Below are 17,191 nucleotides of genomic sequence, written 5' to 3'. Positions count from 1 at the left end.
GTATCAGTCCCAGGGTTTTCCAGGACTGTGGGAGAAGGAGGATGGAGTTGCGTGTTATTTCTGAAAACCATGAGCTTAGAAATCATCTGATGCGTGAATTCTGAGTGAGTGAAATAGCAAAGGCCAGCTGCCCACCGCGGTGCCCCACAAATCCCTTCCACTGGCAGCACAGCAAGAACCCGGGAGCTGCCTGGGCTCCCTCCTCTCTGTGCAGATACAGAGCTACAGCAGAGCCAGATTAAATTGCTGGATTAAGCAGACCCACAGCTCAGCATCTGGACCTTTGTGACAGCTGTGCCTAGGAAAGAAGTCAAGCTATAACTGCGTCAACTGGCGTGTCATGGGGCACAGCATTACAGCTGGAAAAGACCTGTTAAGTCATTCACTCCCATTCTTAGCCAGTGCAGGATTTGACTCAAAGTGTTTGCTACTGCTCTTAATACAGCATTTTAAGAGATCTGGGCAATGCAATCCTTCTCCCCTCCTCTTGGGAACTACATCATCTAACTTGCTGCCAGGAAGTGGCTAGTCTAACATTCCCCTGTTTTAACATGATCCCGTTAATGACTCTTCATGCCTTTCCTGTCTGTCAAGGCCTTTCCTTTCACTGAGCAGTCCTTTCCTTCCTCTGGACTGGAACAATAGCCTGCAAACTTTCTTCTGGGCTGGCTTTTGAGAGGAGGATACCCCACACCAGGACTCTTATTCCTGAGGGTCCCCAAAAGGCTGGGTTCCTGTTCTGCCAAAAAGCCTCATCCACTGCCCTTAATTATCTGAACTGAAAGACCCCACATACTCAAATCATGAGATGTTTCCATTAAGACAAATATTCTCAGGTTCTTTTTTTTTTTTTATCTTGTATGTCTATATTTGGAATTATTTCCTATTTTTCATCTGTTCTCCAAAACTTAGACAACAGGCCCTATGTGCAGTCGTATGTGTTGGAAGGGCAGCTCTGTTATTTTTCTTCACCAGTCTGTTGTTGCCAAACCTGCATTGCTGCTGTGAGCAGGACTCCAGACAAGGTGACTGGCCTGAGCACTTCTCCGCCTGCATCAAACCTGGGCTCCCCCATGAGGAATACCATGCCAGTGTCACTGCATGCCTGGTGCTCACCAGGTCCAAGCTGCTTTGTATTACTTCCTTATCTTTGTTGATATCCCTCATTTCCATCCAAACAATGGGATTCCTGAGCATCAGTGCTTTGCTGGCCCTTTTCTTTTCACCTTACATAACTGATGGGTATCAATTCAATTCAGCATCACTGGAGCTCTTGCAGTGCATATCACCTTCTGGTTCTGCAGCAAGACATTATCAACATTAATTTGATTTTGATCTGGGCTTCACACATCATTGGCAAGATCAGATTCATGCTTGTGTAATTTAGGGAGTAGCTTTTGCTACTTTGCTTCTAGTGTTATGGACCATTTCATTATAACTCACCTTTCTTTTTCTTCAGCTTGTTACTTCTTTCCCATTACCAAGTATGAACGTTGCCATCCAACACAGGTTTTCCTTTCACATGGTTACTAAGTAAGTCTTTTGGTTTCTTCTGTAAAGAAAGAAGTGGAGAGACGAATCAGGTTAACTTCTTTTGCTGCTTTACTCTATATGGCCAGATGATACTGATTAAAATCATATGCTGTTGCATCAGAGAGAAATTTCCTCACCTGTGTGACAAGCTGGGCTTTTATCACAAGTGAAGAGAGTGTTTCACTTATTTCTGTTTGCTTTTTAAGCACAGCTCTCTCGTTCTCACTGTCTTGGCTATAATCTTGAAAATGGGTTGATTAGAATCAAGCTTCTCTGGACTGATACACTGAGTCAGCAACTGGGATTGCAAAGGAACATGTATTTTCTAAGGAAGCTGTCTCTGTAGGGTTTCAAAAGAAAAAAAACTACTAAAAATAAAATCTCACTGTTGGTTTGGGGATTTGAAAGGCTGTTTTTATCAAAAATAACTTTTGGGATAAGCATATTGCGTTAGGCAAGGCCTTTGAAAGGACTCTCTTTTAGTAGTTTAAGTCTGATCTTATTTGAAATGTACAGCTTTAAGATCTGTATCTTTACAAAGGAAAAGGCAAAGTCTTGAAGTAAGACCACATCAAAAGTGAGTCCTTCCCTTTTCAGCTCTGACATCTAAGCAGCAAAACTGGCGCAGAAAAACATGTTTTGTATAAGTTCTCCATTTTCTTTACTTTTAAAATCAGTTAATCAAATGAGAAGTCCACATCCATGAGATGTAGCCTTATCCAGTAGAGCTCTTTTGACCAGACTTTTCAGCACAAATATTTCCACTGACTGCAGTGCTAAGCACGTACATAAATACTTTGTTGAATCAGTGGCGTAGCTATAAACCAGCTTTTAATACCAGTCTGCCAACAGACTGCAGGAACTAAAAATAAACAGAATCAGTTCTTTGTGTCTCTGATCAGAACAGGAATCTAAAGGAGTGAGTGTCCCAGATCTTTAATGTTCTCAACAGCATAATTTCTGTATTATGTCTTGTAAAGCTGAGAATAAGACCTGAGACATAAGGTGTGACTGGGCATTGCTAACATGCGGTGCTGCAGGATAGCCCTTCTCTTGTCACTCAGCACCTCCCATGCATCTTTTTGAAGCTTACAATTGTTGCTTTAGAACTGGCCAAAATTACAAATGTGGCAGGAAAAACAAAACCAAGTCTTCGTTTCTTGCCTCCTGAAGGTCCCTCTGGTGTTTCTCCACATTTGCTCTGCTCCCTTCCATTCCTCACCATTGGTGCAGGGAAAGGGTTTTCTACGTCTGCATTCTTTGAGTTGTCTGGCAGGACGTGCTGTGTCATGGTAAGCAACCTACGGCTCTTTGCAGTGCTGCACCCTGAATTATTATTCTGCTGCAGATCAGCCTTTGGGAATCAGCAAGGATAGCTATTCTGCAGCGGATAACTTGCTGCTGAATGCATCCTAACACATCCTCCCTCTTCCTTCTGTACTCTGTGATTTACAATGGAGGTGGAGGATTTTGCCCACCACCACCATGAGAGGGCACAGCTGGCTCTCTGTGGAGGGCTGGAGGAGCATCCACCGCTGCAATCATCAGCATCAGCACAGACTCACCAGTGGAGATGGGGAGTGCTCAGTGTTATTTTTAAACAATGGATTGTCTAGGTCTGCCTTTTTGTAGGCTACATAAACTGGACACGGAGGTGGCTGCCAAAACGCAAAAGCAGCTGATGGTGCCTCTAGCTGCTCTGCAGGCTTCCTCTGAGAGGCTCTGAGAGGAAGTGGGGAAAGATACCACACTGGTGACCATCATGCAGGGAGCCCATCACAGCTCCTGTGTGATCGGAAAAGCACTGGCAGTAGCAGGGGCACAAGGTGAGCTGCAGGCTGCCTGGCCCCTGCACACCTCAGACAGATGCTATGGTGGGGGGGGAATGTGTGTATTCCCAGTGGATGGTAAGGTCTTTGGCTTTTTTCCTCTTCTGCATCACTCCCTTTGAAGCCATGAAACATTGCTTTGGCCCTCTAGCTGGAGGATGGGGTCCAGGGGACAAGCATGCTCTGTCCTCTACAGTGCTGGCTGTCCCTGTACATCCCTTATCTCTGTCTCTGAGTACCTGTGCTTTGGCAATGTAGATAGATGAGCTGAAACAAGCAGACCTCAGCACAAAGCACCCTGCAAGCCTGTGGCCTGAAACCCAAGTGTGCCTCATCACCATGAGGCTATAGTCCTTAGGATGGGGTGTGTTTGCATCAAGGCCTGTGCACCTAGTTTGCCTCTGTTGTTGCAAGGTGTCTGTGGTCTGATGCCCCTCGAGGAATTCTCCTGGTGTGTAAGTGCCTCTCTGTGTGCCTGTGTGTTTGCATTTACAGTCCTTACCTCCCCCAGGTTTTCCATTTGCAGTTCTGCTTACAAGGGACTCCCTTGCTGTGTTTCAGCCGTATCACAGATTCCAGCAAAGACAGAAAAGAGACACATCTCTGTCAGGCCGCTGCCCTGCGAAACTGCCTCCCACTTCCAGGGATCAGCATCCTTGACAAACTCATCAAGACCTGTCCTGTCTGGCTTCAGCTGAATATGAACCGGGAAAGGGCTGGGGTAATACTTGGCAAAGAAGCAGCTGGGGTAAGTCCAAAGCGGTTTCAGTTCAGACAATCACATTTCCTGTGTTTGGTGGAGCTGGTTAGGAGAGCAGCACTTTTTTTCATGTGGAAGCAAAAATACTCAGCAGACTGTTCTCTGATTCCATTAGCTTTTCATACTTTAGCCACTCACAATAGCGCAAGACATACAATGGCATGTAGATTCATGGAGATGCCTTCCCATTCTCCACCATACCCTTGGCTACACTAATTTAGAGTAATAAAAATTAGATTCCCTGAAGAAAAGGCCCCTAAGTTCTGAGAGCTGCTGGGAGTCATTCTTACTGCAATCTGGCCCTCATAAGCTGAGTGAGGGAGTGGGTATCCTGGTCAGGTCTGTGGATGGCAGGTGCAAGTGACCTAAGCTGATGCCAAAGCATAAGGGGAATTCATTCCTGCTCTTTGAGGAGGTTTAGACCTGTCCCGTGGCTGAGTCAGTCTATCCAAGGACTAAAAGCTGGCACAGCCTAGTGCTAACCTCCATCGGACTTGGCTGATCAACCTAGACTGTGCAGTGCACCTTACCCTGAACTTCTCAGACAAGTTGAGCAAATTGTCCTCTTCGTTTTCCTGCACTGACTGTAAGGGGAGACCTGAGTGACTGTCTCTGATATAGCAGTGTGTGGCCCCAAGCCTTGGTCAGGACCTCCTCAGTCCTGCAGGCAGGGCTATTCCACACTTCTGGAATAGCTCTGGGGATAAACCTTGCCTCTCTTCCCCCTGCTCGCACCTTCCTCAGGCATGGTCTCCAGCTGTGGCTTGAAACAGGCAAAAGAGCTGATGTATCAGAGGTGTCCCATGGCAAACGCAGGCTCTCCTGCCCACACTGAGCAATCCTGAAGCTGAATCAGCACTGCAGCTTTCCCACCACTGATGAAAATGGAAGAGACCGGTTTGTGTACGAGCCCTGGTCCAGGCAGTAGGGTTAGGTACAGCTCAGAAAACCCACCTCCATCCCATCTGAACAGCCATGGTCCAGTTCTAGCCTTCGGAGCCATGGCAACCAGTCATGACAATCAGGAAAATAGAAGTGATTCATTTCCAGGTTTCACTTCTTTCGTTGCTTACATTTAATTTCAGATGAAGCACTTCACCAATGCTATGTGAGATAGTGCAGACTGAGACCCAGGGTCATGGTAGCCTCTTGAGGGGGGTTAGAGGGACAATGCTATCCCATGGTTGGTAGGACCTGGGGAAGAGGGAGCCTCTATGGCTTTTTCCTACCTGCAGATACTTTCTGTGATGCAGGTCGGGGGTGCCCTGCTTTAGACGTAGGCCAGCTTCAGGCATGTGCTTGTTTGCCATGTGTGTATTTGGATTTTCTCTGCACTGCTGGTGGAACTGAGGCCATGGCCATCAATTTCTTATGAATGGCAGAGGCCAGGATGATGGCGCTGTGAGAGATTGTGAAGCTGCTTTAAACCCACATGTTTAGCATGGGTGCTTCAGAGTGACAGGAATCATAGAATAGAATCATAGAATCATAGAATCATAGAATAGTTAGGGTTGGAAAGGACCTTAAGATCATCAAGTTCCAACGCCCCTGCCATGGGCAGGGACACCTCGCACTAAACCATGTCACTCAAGGCCTCCTCCAAACTGGCCTTGAACACTGCCAGGGATGGAGCATTCACAGCCTCCATGGACAACCCATTCCAGTGCCTCACCACCCTAACAGGAAAGAATTTGCTCCTTATATCCAATCTAAACTTCCCCTGTTTAAGTTTGAACCCATTACCCCTTGTCCTATCACTACAGTCCCTAATGAAGAGTCCCTTCCCAGCATCCCTATAGGCCCCCTTCAGATACGGGAAGGCTGCTATGAGGTCTCCACGAAGCCGCCTTCTCTTCTCCAGGCTGAACAGCCCCAACTTTCTCAGCCTGTCTTCATATGGGAGGTGCTCCAGTCCCCTGATCATCCTTGTTACGCTCCTCTGGACTTGTTCCAACAGTTCCATGACCTTTTTATGTTTAGGACACCAGAACTGTACACAATACTCCAGGTGAGGTCTCACGAGAGCAGAGTAGAGGGGCAGGATCACCTCCTTTGACCTGCTGATCACACTCCTTTTGATGCAGCCCAGGATACAGTTGGCTTTCTGGGCTGCAAGGGCACACTGCTGGCTCATGTTCATTTTCTCATCGACCAGCACCCCCATGTCCTTCTCCACAGGGCTGCTCTGAATCTCTTCTCTGCCCAACCTGTAGCTGTGCCTGGGATTGCTTCGACCCAGGTGTAGGACCTTGCACTTCGCTTTGTTGAACTTCATGAGGTTGGCATCAGCCCACCTCACAAGCGTGTCAAGGTCCCTCTGGATGGCATTCTTTCCCTCCAGCGTATCAACCGAACCACACAGCTTGGTGTCATCGGCAAATTTGCTGAGAGTGCACTCAATCCCACTGTCCATGTCAGCGACAAAGATGTTAAACAAGACCGGTCCCAACACCGATCCATGAGGGACACCACTCATTATTGGTCTCCAGCCGGACATTGAGCCATTGACCACAGCTCTTTGCATGCGGCCATCCAGCCAGTTCTTTATCCACCGAGTGGTCCATTCATCAAATTGATGTCTCTTATGATGACCTTATGACTGGGGCTCATGCCAGAAAGGTCTTGGCTTCTAGACAACACTTTTTTAATTCCTCTCTCCAAGAAATTAATGTTTCCTTGATAGATTTCCACTGCAACATAGTTGATAAATGATTTTACCAACCCACAGTTTTTCTTTCTGATTTTAAAATCTAGAGTTCAGAATTAGCCCAAATTTTAAATTCAGTTTTTATAAAAGTGCCTTGACTTTCTCATGCCAAAATTTTCTATCAAAGACCAGATAAAAGTGAAGATTACTTTGTCTTTATATCTGTGTTTTAAAGGTATAAGCTAAAAATATCCTCAACAATGAGCTTTAATTAGGAACACACTCAGGAGCTCACACAATAAAGAATGAGATTTTTTTTTTTATTTTATTACTTCCCTTTTTTTTTTGTCTCCTTTTTTCCCTTTCTTTCTATTTCTTTTGCCTTCTGTCTTCTTTCTTTCTCATTTTGTTCTAATTTCTTTATTCTTTCCTTCTCCTTCTTTTTTCCTTTTTCTTTTTCTCCTTTTCCTTTCTGGTGGGAACCAATGGCTGCAGTGCTTCTACTGGTTCCAATTAAAGTTTCAGGGGCTTCTTCTTAACGATGTGTATGAACACGTGAAGGGATGGAGCACAGAAGACCGAGCCAGACCATTCTCAGTTGTATGCAGTGACAGGATGAGGGCAGTGGGCATAACTTGAAACACACAAAAATCTTTTTAAATATTAAGAAAAGCTTTTTTACTGTGAGGATGATTGAACACTGGAACAGGTTGTCCAAGAGGCTGTAGAGTCTCCATCCTTGGAGATATTAAAAGCCTGTCAAGACACAGCCCTGAGTGACTTGCTGTAGTTGATTCATCTTCGAGCATGGTGGTTGGCCTGGGTAATATCCAGGGTTTCTTACAGCCACATCTGCTCTGTGATTTTGGGACCAGTCAACACACTGAAGTCAGTGCTGCCACCCAGAGGGATCTTCGACAAGCTGGGGAGACAGGGCTGGCAGAAACCTTCCAAAATTCAACAGGGCAAAGGCACAGCTCTGCCCCAGGAAGACAGACCCCTGGCAGTGACCTGGGCTGGCACTGCCTGCCTGGGCAGCGCTGTGGGAAAGGCCTTACAGGGGTGGGCAGTGAGCTGGGCACAGACCGACTGAGGAGAGGCTGTGGGACCAGGGTTTGCACAGCAGCCCCCTGGTACCTGCAGGGGGGTCATGGAGAAGGTGGAGCCAAGCAGAGCTCAGCACTGCATGGTGGGAGGACCAGAGGTGACATTGAAACCAGAGGGGTTCAGACTGAGTACAGGGAAACACTTTCTCCCTCTGAAGACAGTAAGCGGTGGGCACGTCTGTAGAGGCTGTGTGGTCTCCACCCCTGGAGGTTCTCCAGACCTGTCTGGACAACATGCTGAGCAACCAGCTCTGGCCTCCTGTCTTCAGCCAGGTGTTGGACAAGAGCCATCTTGGGCTCCCTGCCAGCCTGAATGATCTGGTCCCATGACAGAACTTTGCCATGAGACACATAGCCAACAGGGCCTTTGCCCTTATGTTCCACTCATGGACATTTGAATCCATTCCCTCTCGTAGTACAAGGAAATTTGCTTGCTTTAGACCTGGACTGGGACATTCTAAGGTGAATTATCTGTGATTTAGAGCATTTATGTAGGATCATCACTTGAAAAATTGTGGGTGTAGCTTTATACTCTTCAGTTAATGAAATAGTTTGCCTTAGGCTTAAGTGGAACATCAGTAATGCATAGAAATTTTGCCGGCTCCTCTGCAGGTCTGAATTTCACAGATGAAATGCCCCTTTATTCATTATTTTTGTCATGTAAAGTTCAACCAAGTGGAATGAAGCTGAAGTAAGATCATTTAAAGGTGGATTGTACTGATAAAAACTTTCACTGCCAAAAATCTAAAATAAAGTTCAGAAGTTCACATAGCGTAGATAAGCTCTTAATTCTTTTCCCCTTTTTCAGATGTTTTTGGTAAGGAAAGAGGGTAATGTGAACAACATGGTCCTTGCAGTCCGTCTGTCAGTGCAGAATGAGGCTCCCGGTGTGCTGGAGTACAACATTAAAGAAGAAAAGTCAAGTAAGTTCTTTACCTTCTTTTGGTCTCATTCTGGATATTGTACTGAATCCTCTTGTGGTCAGCAGTATGTATGTAATCTCACTTGCAATGAGCAGGTTCCTCTTGTGACTGACAGCAGATCTTGTTTTGACGGTGTAGTTCAGTTAGTATTTCCTGCAGCTCCTTTACCTCAGCTCCCCTGTGGTTCTGCATCTCGTGGTATCATTTACAGACCTGCAACAGGAAAATAAATTGCCCCCAGATGAGCAGACTGGGGCTTTGATCAAGTGCATGGAGCTGCCTTTCACCAGGTGGAAGTCCTGAGGAAAGCACAGGGCCCTGACAGACTAAGCCCTGTTAACTCAAAACTGTCTGTATTTCTGCCACTGAATTTGAGGCCCACCAGGCATCTGACATCTGCTGCATTCCCTTTTCATGCACCTCATACAGTCATATGGAACACCCAGTTACTCCTAAACTGTCTGACTGTTTTCAGTGTATCCCTGTTCTTAGGAAACACCTGGGTCTTTGTGTTGGTGGTATCAGTGCTGTTCCTGATCAGACAGCCATCTGTCACAAGCAAGCAAAAATTAACCAAGTTCACAGTCATCCATTTCTGATGCAGCCCTCAGTGTAAGTGGATGTGTAAAGCATGATTTCCACTTTCTAAAACATGTATGTAAACATGAGATCTTTAGGATGTTCATATAAACATGCACTTGAAAGAGTTCATCAAAATAATTACATACTATTTATTCATAAAAACTCATTCAAACCCTCTGACACTGAGCTCTGCCCCAAAACCAGCTCCCTGGGGTATACATTTTACTCTCTGCTAAAACATTTGTGTTTCCACCAACAAATATTGTGATTTACTTCTTCCCCCTTGCCAGTTGCTCAAATGAAATTTTTACCTTTTCATATGTTTCTTTGCATACCTTTGCACCATAAACAAACTTTAAAGCCAGAGGGAAAAGTGACTCTCTTATTCTGCTCTAATATCAAGCACAGACCACAGGCTGCCACAGTGTTGCTCCTGCACGAGCGCAGTTCTCTGCCTGGCTGCTGCATACCCCCAGGAAAGCTTTCTCTCTCATCTGCGTGCACCTTGAAGCACACAATTGCAGAGGTGGCACACGTGTTCAGTGTTCCTGCAGGAATAGCAAACCTTTTGCCACAACTTCTGGTGTCCAGATTAAGAATAAAAGGGTAAGGGTTAGCTGCAGGGTGGGAAACTTTTTTCTTTAGTTATTTGAAGTTGACCTAAGGTTTAGGTTTTGCATGGTGGGGAATTGGGTTTTGATGATTAAAATTTTCCTTTGGATAAAAGCTTAAAAATGAATCCTGCCTAAAAATGTCATTTATAGAAGTGTTACTTCTTGACTTGTGTCCCATCCTATTTCTTTGAGGGCAGGCAAAGTAAAACATAGTACAAAAATTTCACTGTGAGCTAGCCTAGCTAGAAAGACTTTTCTGCTGTGTTTTTCAAACTTGCTTGCTATTTCTAACTTATCGCTAACTCAGTGCAAAGGATGTGTTGAGAGACACAGCTTTCTGGTAGGAACAAAAATCATCCTGATGGCTACCTTTGATCTGCATGAAGTGGAGTAGACCTGGTGTCCTTCAAAATGAGCAGTTATAAGTCACCTGCCATTCAAGAGTCCCCTTTCCCAGGTCTACTGGGGACAAACAGCTTTGGTTTTGCTGGCCTGCTCCTAGTATTTCCTTTCTGAGTTGACACATAAGCAATGATCTGTCTAATGTGCCCCACGGAGAACTGTCTGTCCTTTTCTGAGGGCTGACCCCTTGTAAGGGGTTTGAGGAAGTGGAAACAAGTTCTTTTTCCTTTTACCTTGGTTCAGCTCATTAGACTCCACAGACTTGATGCATTCAAATGTAAACTGAAAGCTGAATTTGCTGTGACACATAGAGTTCGGATTTTACAGAGATCCTTCCTTCCATTTAAAATTTAGGTTGCAACCCCTCCTAGCTTACTATTTTGGAGCACCTTCCCAGCTTCTTCTCGTCATTCTCATGAGGACTCAGTGAAATCTCAGCTTCACAAGTGACACAAAGTATGATGTGCTATCCTTAGAAGTGACATAATGGCTCTGTTCAATCTCTACAGTGATGTCCGTCTCTTATTCCTACCATCTGCAGCTTTAAATAGCAAGTTTTACTGCTCGGCTGTTTGTAAAAGCCTTTCTCATCCCATCCTACTTTTCAGATAGTGTCTGAGGAGCTTTTCCCCAGTATCATAATGACAGTATGGAGGTTGCTGCCCAGCCCCTGAGATCTATATATAGATGGCCATTCAATGAAGTACAAAAAAGCAGAAGCTTCCTAGCATTACCAAATAATGGTGGATCATTGTTTCTCTTTTTCTTTTCCCTGTATCAAATCTGCTTGCTGACGTGTGATGAAACATTTAGGGAAGTACAGTTTTCTGAAGGGAATACCAGATTTAATTACGATTTTTTTTTAAGTGGAAATCCCCCAAGGATCCACTAGGTAAGTGAGTCAAGAAATGAAACCATTTTCCATGTTTTCATGGGGAATTTCCACCTGTTCTGTGAAGTAGCCCTTAGAATCATAAAACAGGAGAATGAAGAGCCTGGATTTCAAACATTTTCTTCTACTTCTCCATCTTTGGTTGTAATTCCTCCAGAGACAGGAAGGTTAAACCCCGGCTGCAGCAGCAGATATGGTAGAGACCTGACAGTCAGATACCACACGGCTGATCAGAAAGTTGAGAAACCTGGCAACTGTCAAATCCCTGGATCATTGTGGGTTTGCTTCTCAGCCTGAAAGGTCCCTTCTTGCTCAGAACAGTGGAAATGTAGAGTGAAGGCTTGTTACAGGATTTTGTCTATTTAGAGATGTAGTGTTGGGAGACACCTCTCAAGCTCTACTGAAATCTCAACTACTTTGTGCGCTTTCAGTTCTAAGAGTTGTCCTTTACTTCTGCTTCATCCAAAAATGGAGCCCTAGCCTCACATACCTCAAGAACTGAGCACCATTTCCTCAGCTGACTCCTACCCTTGGCTCTTCTCAGCAAACCAGTTGTAACCTCAGGACCTGATTCTTCTTCCCCTTTGTCGGTATACAGTCAGAAAGCATTCCAGTAGCATTAGGGACATTGCAGCAGTATTAAAAAGAAAAGGATCAGATGTTTAAAGTAAATGTGCATGTTTGAAGTAACACATACTGAGAGCTTGAAAGAAGCATCTGAGTATGATAGACCACTTGGTGCATCACTTATGCTTGTACTTTTAGAGCGAGTCATGAAGATGCATGTCACAGTGTGAAGTCCTTTAATAGAAGAATGTCACAGTGTGAAGTCCTTTAATAGAAGAATACCTTAGCACCATATACTGACTGCTACGCTTCCTCTTATGCATTAGAAGTCTTTCAAATTGTAGCTGGAAATAATTTGATTTTATGAAACCATGCTATGATTTTATGAGACACGAGTTGACCATATACTTCTCAGAAGTCTTGCACAGATGCTTTCGTGCAGAATGTGTAGTAATTGTTTTCCAAACACTTCTGTACCAAAAAAAGAGGATGTGATTCCTTTCAGAATATTCAGAATGATGCTGAACAGGAGAAGCATCTGCAACTGCACGGAATAAAGAAGAACATACTCGTATTACTAGAAATCTTCACAGAAATAACTATGGAAATCCTCATGCTCATGTCCTAAGGGGTTTGAGGCTGGCCTGATGCTGCCACAGATACCCACTCTAGTAATCATGCTTCTGCCTCCTGTCACCCCCATTGCTGGGGCTGGCTTTGCTCACTTGGAGGCAGTCCACACGAGCCCACAGTGTGGAGTTGCTGTCCCTGTTCCTTATTTAAACTGTACCTGCGTGGGACAACCTGCCACCAGGCATAGATGTTCAAAAAAATCTCTTCCAATATGCTGGGCATAGCCTGAGTTAAACCCCCAAAATCAATGAGAGCATCACTAAAGGAGGGATCTGTAGTGAAACCTTGTCTGTATCGTGGTTATGTTTTTTTATTATAGGAAAATTCTGAGATTTAAATTAAAACTTTGCTTGCTCTGGATTTTAGGAAGAATGAAATCAGTCAGAAAAAGGAAGAGATTACTTAAGGGCTAAGATTTCAGAGTCTACTTTCTTGCCTTAATAATCCTAAATAGGTGCATGATGTAAATGATGTAAAAGCAAGCTTAACCTAGCTCTGTCCATCATTACCAAGTTACTTCAGCCATTTATACACTTCCATTCCTCTTTCCCAATCACATATGGGGAAAAAAGAAAACAACCAAACAAACAAAAAAAGTTTTTTATTCTAGTCTAATGCCATTTGCACAGGATGAAAAGGGCATGTGCAGTCATTCTGACTGTCCTGTAGCAGTAACAGATGGTAATTAAACAACAGTAATCAGGCTGCAGCATATTTACAGAGGGCATTAGAGTAACATGGGCATGGACTTTGTTCATGCTTGCAGGCTTAACTCTAAGCAAAGCTGCTGAAAGCCCTGGTCTTTACAGCCCAGCAAGTCTGTGATGAGGGCTGTGAGCACTACTGGCAGGATGGCAGAGCTGAGGTGCAAGGGATACAAATTCCTGCCTGTTTCCCTGCATTCGTCAGTAGGTCCGAGCTGTATGTGAGAGCACCACCCAAGTGAGCACAAGGTAGGGAAAAGGAAGCAGATTGACTAGAAACATCTCAGTAGATGCTGATAATGGACTTCCTGACCCTTCAGATGCAGACAATGGAGTTCCTGAACCTTCAGATGCTGATAATGGATTTGTCTACTGCGATCTGCTGGCACCTTGGGCATTACGGCCAGATATGGTCCGTTATGGCACATTTCCCTGGTTTATTTTGTTAACATTTCTTTTGATACATGTTGCTGAGGCTGGATTAACAAACTGGAGAATAGAGTCCTCAGCGCTAACATGGATGGTCAAGTGCTATGTTCCCACATGAACTGCACTGAAGTACTTCACAGATGAGGTCATGGGAAAAAATGGAAGAATAGTTCAGTTACTTCAGCCTACTCACAATGTAGCTCCTTTAAGGAGAATGACCAGTTGAGCAGATGATCTTTGGGTATGAATATTTTTGTGGGAGTGTTGGCGGCTCTTGCAAAACTTCCTCGGTTTTGCAAGAGTTTTTGCTAACACCCTGCCTGCTGGAACCAGGAAGCAGAGTGAGGATAGAATTTTTAAATCTTTTCTTTTTTCTTTTTTTTTTTTCCCCAGAAAGAGAAATAACCCTCACATTTACAGAGAAAAATCTGGAGATGTAACCTTAACATTTTTTAAAGACTCAGAAAACAGAAGCTATTGGAAAAAAACTTATAGGAAGACAATATCCCATTCCTAAAATTAATATTAATTGCATTTATTTTGGATTACCTTTAAAATGGAATGGAGATAGAAAAGGTGGAAATCTGCGGTCCTGAGTAATGTCAGAAACATGGGACCTTTCATTTCATAGCTGAAGTGAATGAACTGAAGTACGTGCTGGTATTCATGATGCTGACTTCTAAGATGAAGCCATTTATTTTTGTGTAGCACTTGCTGGTTTTCACAGGAGGTTTTCAAGACAAGGCTGGGTGAAGCCTTGAGCAAGTTGGTTTGACCTAATGGGTGACCCTGCTTTGAGCAGGGGTTTGGGCTAGAGAAGATGTCCTGATAGATGCCCTATAGATGTAATTATATGCCCCCCTTGGCATATTGCAGAGCTGAGCTTGCTGCAGGCTAAGGTAGACTTCATCATGTGGAGCTAATAGCACTTCAAGGGTCCTGGCCTGGTTTTGCACAGGTGCTAAAAGGACTTCCTGGAATAAATGTATATCCCATCCTTCCCAAATCAAAACTCTTGAGACAACCTCTGGCTCATCAGAGGGCCCATCAGAAAGTACATTTGTTTACTTCTATTATCACTGTAATGGTAGCATAGTTCTTTTTAAAATGGTCACTTAACTGAAATGATTGGCTTCCTTGAGTGGAAACCCAGCATGAAAAGCAGGGTTGGGCTATAGCTCTGGTTTCTTCTGAATAGATGTGAGGCTAAACTTGACATTACAGAGTGAAAAGATCAAGTTTTATTTGTTGGTTTGTTTTTTTATACCCTATACTACTATTCAGCATTAAAGCAAACAAAGATGGGACGGCCTTGGAAACCACCTAATGAACTGCCCTGAAAGTCTACCAGACAGGAAGGTCACTAGGTATCTTCAGCTTCAGGTTCACTATAGAATATGTTTTACTGAATATATATAGATACACATATATATATAAGGCAAAACCATCAGTAACTAGTAGTTAGGTACTGCAGCCTCATGAGCACAAATAGATGGAAAAGGGTGTGGGCAGTGTCCCCTGGAGAGGCTGGAGCCAGATTTTAGGTGAGCTCAGGCTGTAAGTTCATGCTGACGCTGAAGTCACGAGAAATGCGCTCACCATCCCTCATCTGCTGTCCACATGTGTCCATGACCTTCTGCCCTCTGGTCCTTGTCTTCCTCTTCCTCATGCAAGTTGTGGCTGGGAAGAAGTGATTAGTGCAGTCATGGAGATGTGAAAGCAGGGCAGTGTGGTGTTGGGAATGCTTCTTTAGAGGTGCTACCATGTGCTGGGTTGTGTGAAATTAAGTCTGGAAATGAAAAGTAATTGACATGGGGGTGGAGGGGCAGCTGGTGACTTTGGGAAGGGTGGATGGCAGACTGGAGACAGAGGTCTGGAAATTGCGTGGAGATGGTCAGTAGGCAGCCAAGGACGGGGTTACATCATGTAGTGCTGGATGACTGCATGAGACTCCAAGATGCTCTGGGCCAAGCTGAAAGGAGGCTGCCCAGAGCACAGCAGAGCTGCCTTATGGTGTGAGGAGAGGAAGCTGCAATCAGCGTCCTCAAGGCAAAGCACTGCGAGCTGCCCCTTCCCCTCCCTGCTGAGCTGAATTCAAATGAATTTTCCCAAAGAAGTCAGTGTTGTTGCACCCATTTTATAGACTGAGAGCTGAGGCACAGGTTGCTGGAGGGGCTCGGTCAGCTGCATACCAGCTCTGAACAAGCCCAGCTTCCAACCAGCACTGTATTTACTGGTCTGCAGAGAGACCCTTTGCCTGCCAAGCATTTGACTTTGTTCAGCACTGAGGTACCAACACTGCTACTCAGACTTTTTTGTATGCTTTCTATATAGCCTGACAGGCAACTCTGCTGTCATACTGTGAGGGAAGCCAGTTTTTCCCATTTACTTCAGAGGAATGTTTTCCTTTCTCCTTGTGTGATGGAGTGTGTGATTGAGGCAAAGTAAGAAACTGTTGTCAGCTCTGGGTCTGACTAGCCTCAAAGAAAGCATAAATGTGCTGGGAAAAAGTAACAGTTATCAAAGCCCCTGGGAGAGAAGATGCCTCTTTCTTTCTCTCGCCAAAACTGGTTGATTCCATCTCAATCAAGCAAATCAGACATTTCAGCAGCAGAACTTGTCCAAGACTACTTCTTTTAAGGATTAACCAGTCAATGAATAAAACTTTGTGTATTTTTAGCAGAGGAGGCTGGAAAAACTGAATATGTAGTTAACCTCGAGGTTCCAATTTTAAGCAGTTTAATTGCATATAAGGAGAACTCTGGGCATGCGGGCTAGTATCCTGTTTTCACGTAGTAAATTGCTCCTGTTCAGTTCAGCAGACACCGTACTATTAAGGAGAGTAGACTGATGAATGTTATCTTTTAATGTGGTTCCTGTTACCACTGATGGTGCGTCTCTGCGACTGCTCTGAAGATGTAGAGCTACCCCGGTTATCTTCAGATAAGCCTCGCTCAGACGCAGATAACAATCTCCCTGCATCACCCAGGCTCAGCGTGGGCTAATTTCTCCAGTTTATATATGTTTCTCATTAGTGAGACATGTCTGCCATCACCTACACACCTTCTTGGCATGAATAACCTACCACTGAGCAAGCCCGCCCCATGGCATAGGATAACCAGGCAGCTCTGCCCCATTCCTGGCCTCCAGCCCAAGGAGTGCTGTTTTGCTGCAGTTTTCTGCTGGATCTCATCTGCCTTCACAGGCAGTGCAAGGCCAAAGGCCAGCTCTGTGTGGGCTGTTATAAGTGCACAGGAGATGTTATCATTGTCTGGTCTAGTGTCTGTGGTTTGGAGATAGAAACTAAATGATTTTTAGTCCCCAAAGGATGTCTAACCTAGACATCTTCCTAAGCTCAGTCTGCCTGCCAAGGATGAGTTCTCCATTATCCCCATTGTTATTAACCCTGAAAATCGAGTTAGTATCAAGGAGTTCCCACTCAGGTGACTACTCTGAAATAGGACACCAAAGGTCTGTCTTTGGCAAGAACAGAGACTGAGGGCTTAGGGGATATTGTAAAACATGGTATGAGGACACATTTTATAACCTGTTGTGCAAGTTCATAATTTC

At 44.6% G+C, this 17,191-nt stretch overlaps 1 protein-coding gene across 1 annotated transcript in view; it reads left to right on the top strand.

Moving 5' to 3' along the window:
- LOC133215761 (ras and Rab interactor 3-like) overlaps positions 1-17,191 on the top strand; it is a 163,988-nt gene that overhangs the window by 110,270 nt on the left and 36,527 nt on the right. The window contains exons 20-21 of the mRNA XM_061359992.1: positions 3,924-4,110; positions 8,684-8,798. Of these exons, the coding sequence (XP_061215976.1) occupies positions 3,924-4,110; positions 8,684-8,798 (302 nt within the window). The remainder of the gene's footprint in view (positions 1-3,923; positions 4,111-8,683; positions 8,799-17,191) is intronic.

This window comes from Neopsephotus bourkii, unplaced genomic scaffold, assembly GCF_033783945.1.
Source record: "Neopsephotus bourkii isolate Nb327-2 ecotype Australia unplaced genomic scaffold, CSIRO-AGI_Nbou_v1 NB_998, whole genome shotgun sequence".
Taxonomy (NCBI): domain Eukaryota; kingdom Metazoa; phylum Chordata; class Aves; order Psittaciformes; family Psittacidae; genus Neopsephotus; species Neopsephotus bourkii.
The sequence above is the reverse complement of the archived record's forward strand: the minus strand, read 5'-3'. Positions and strand labels throughout refer to the sequence as shown.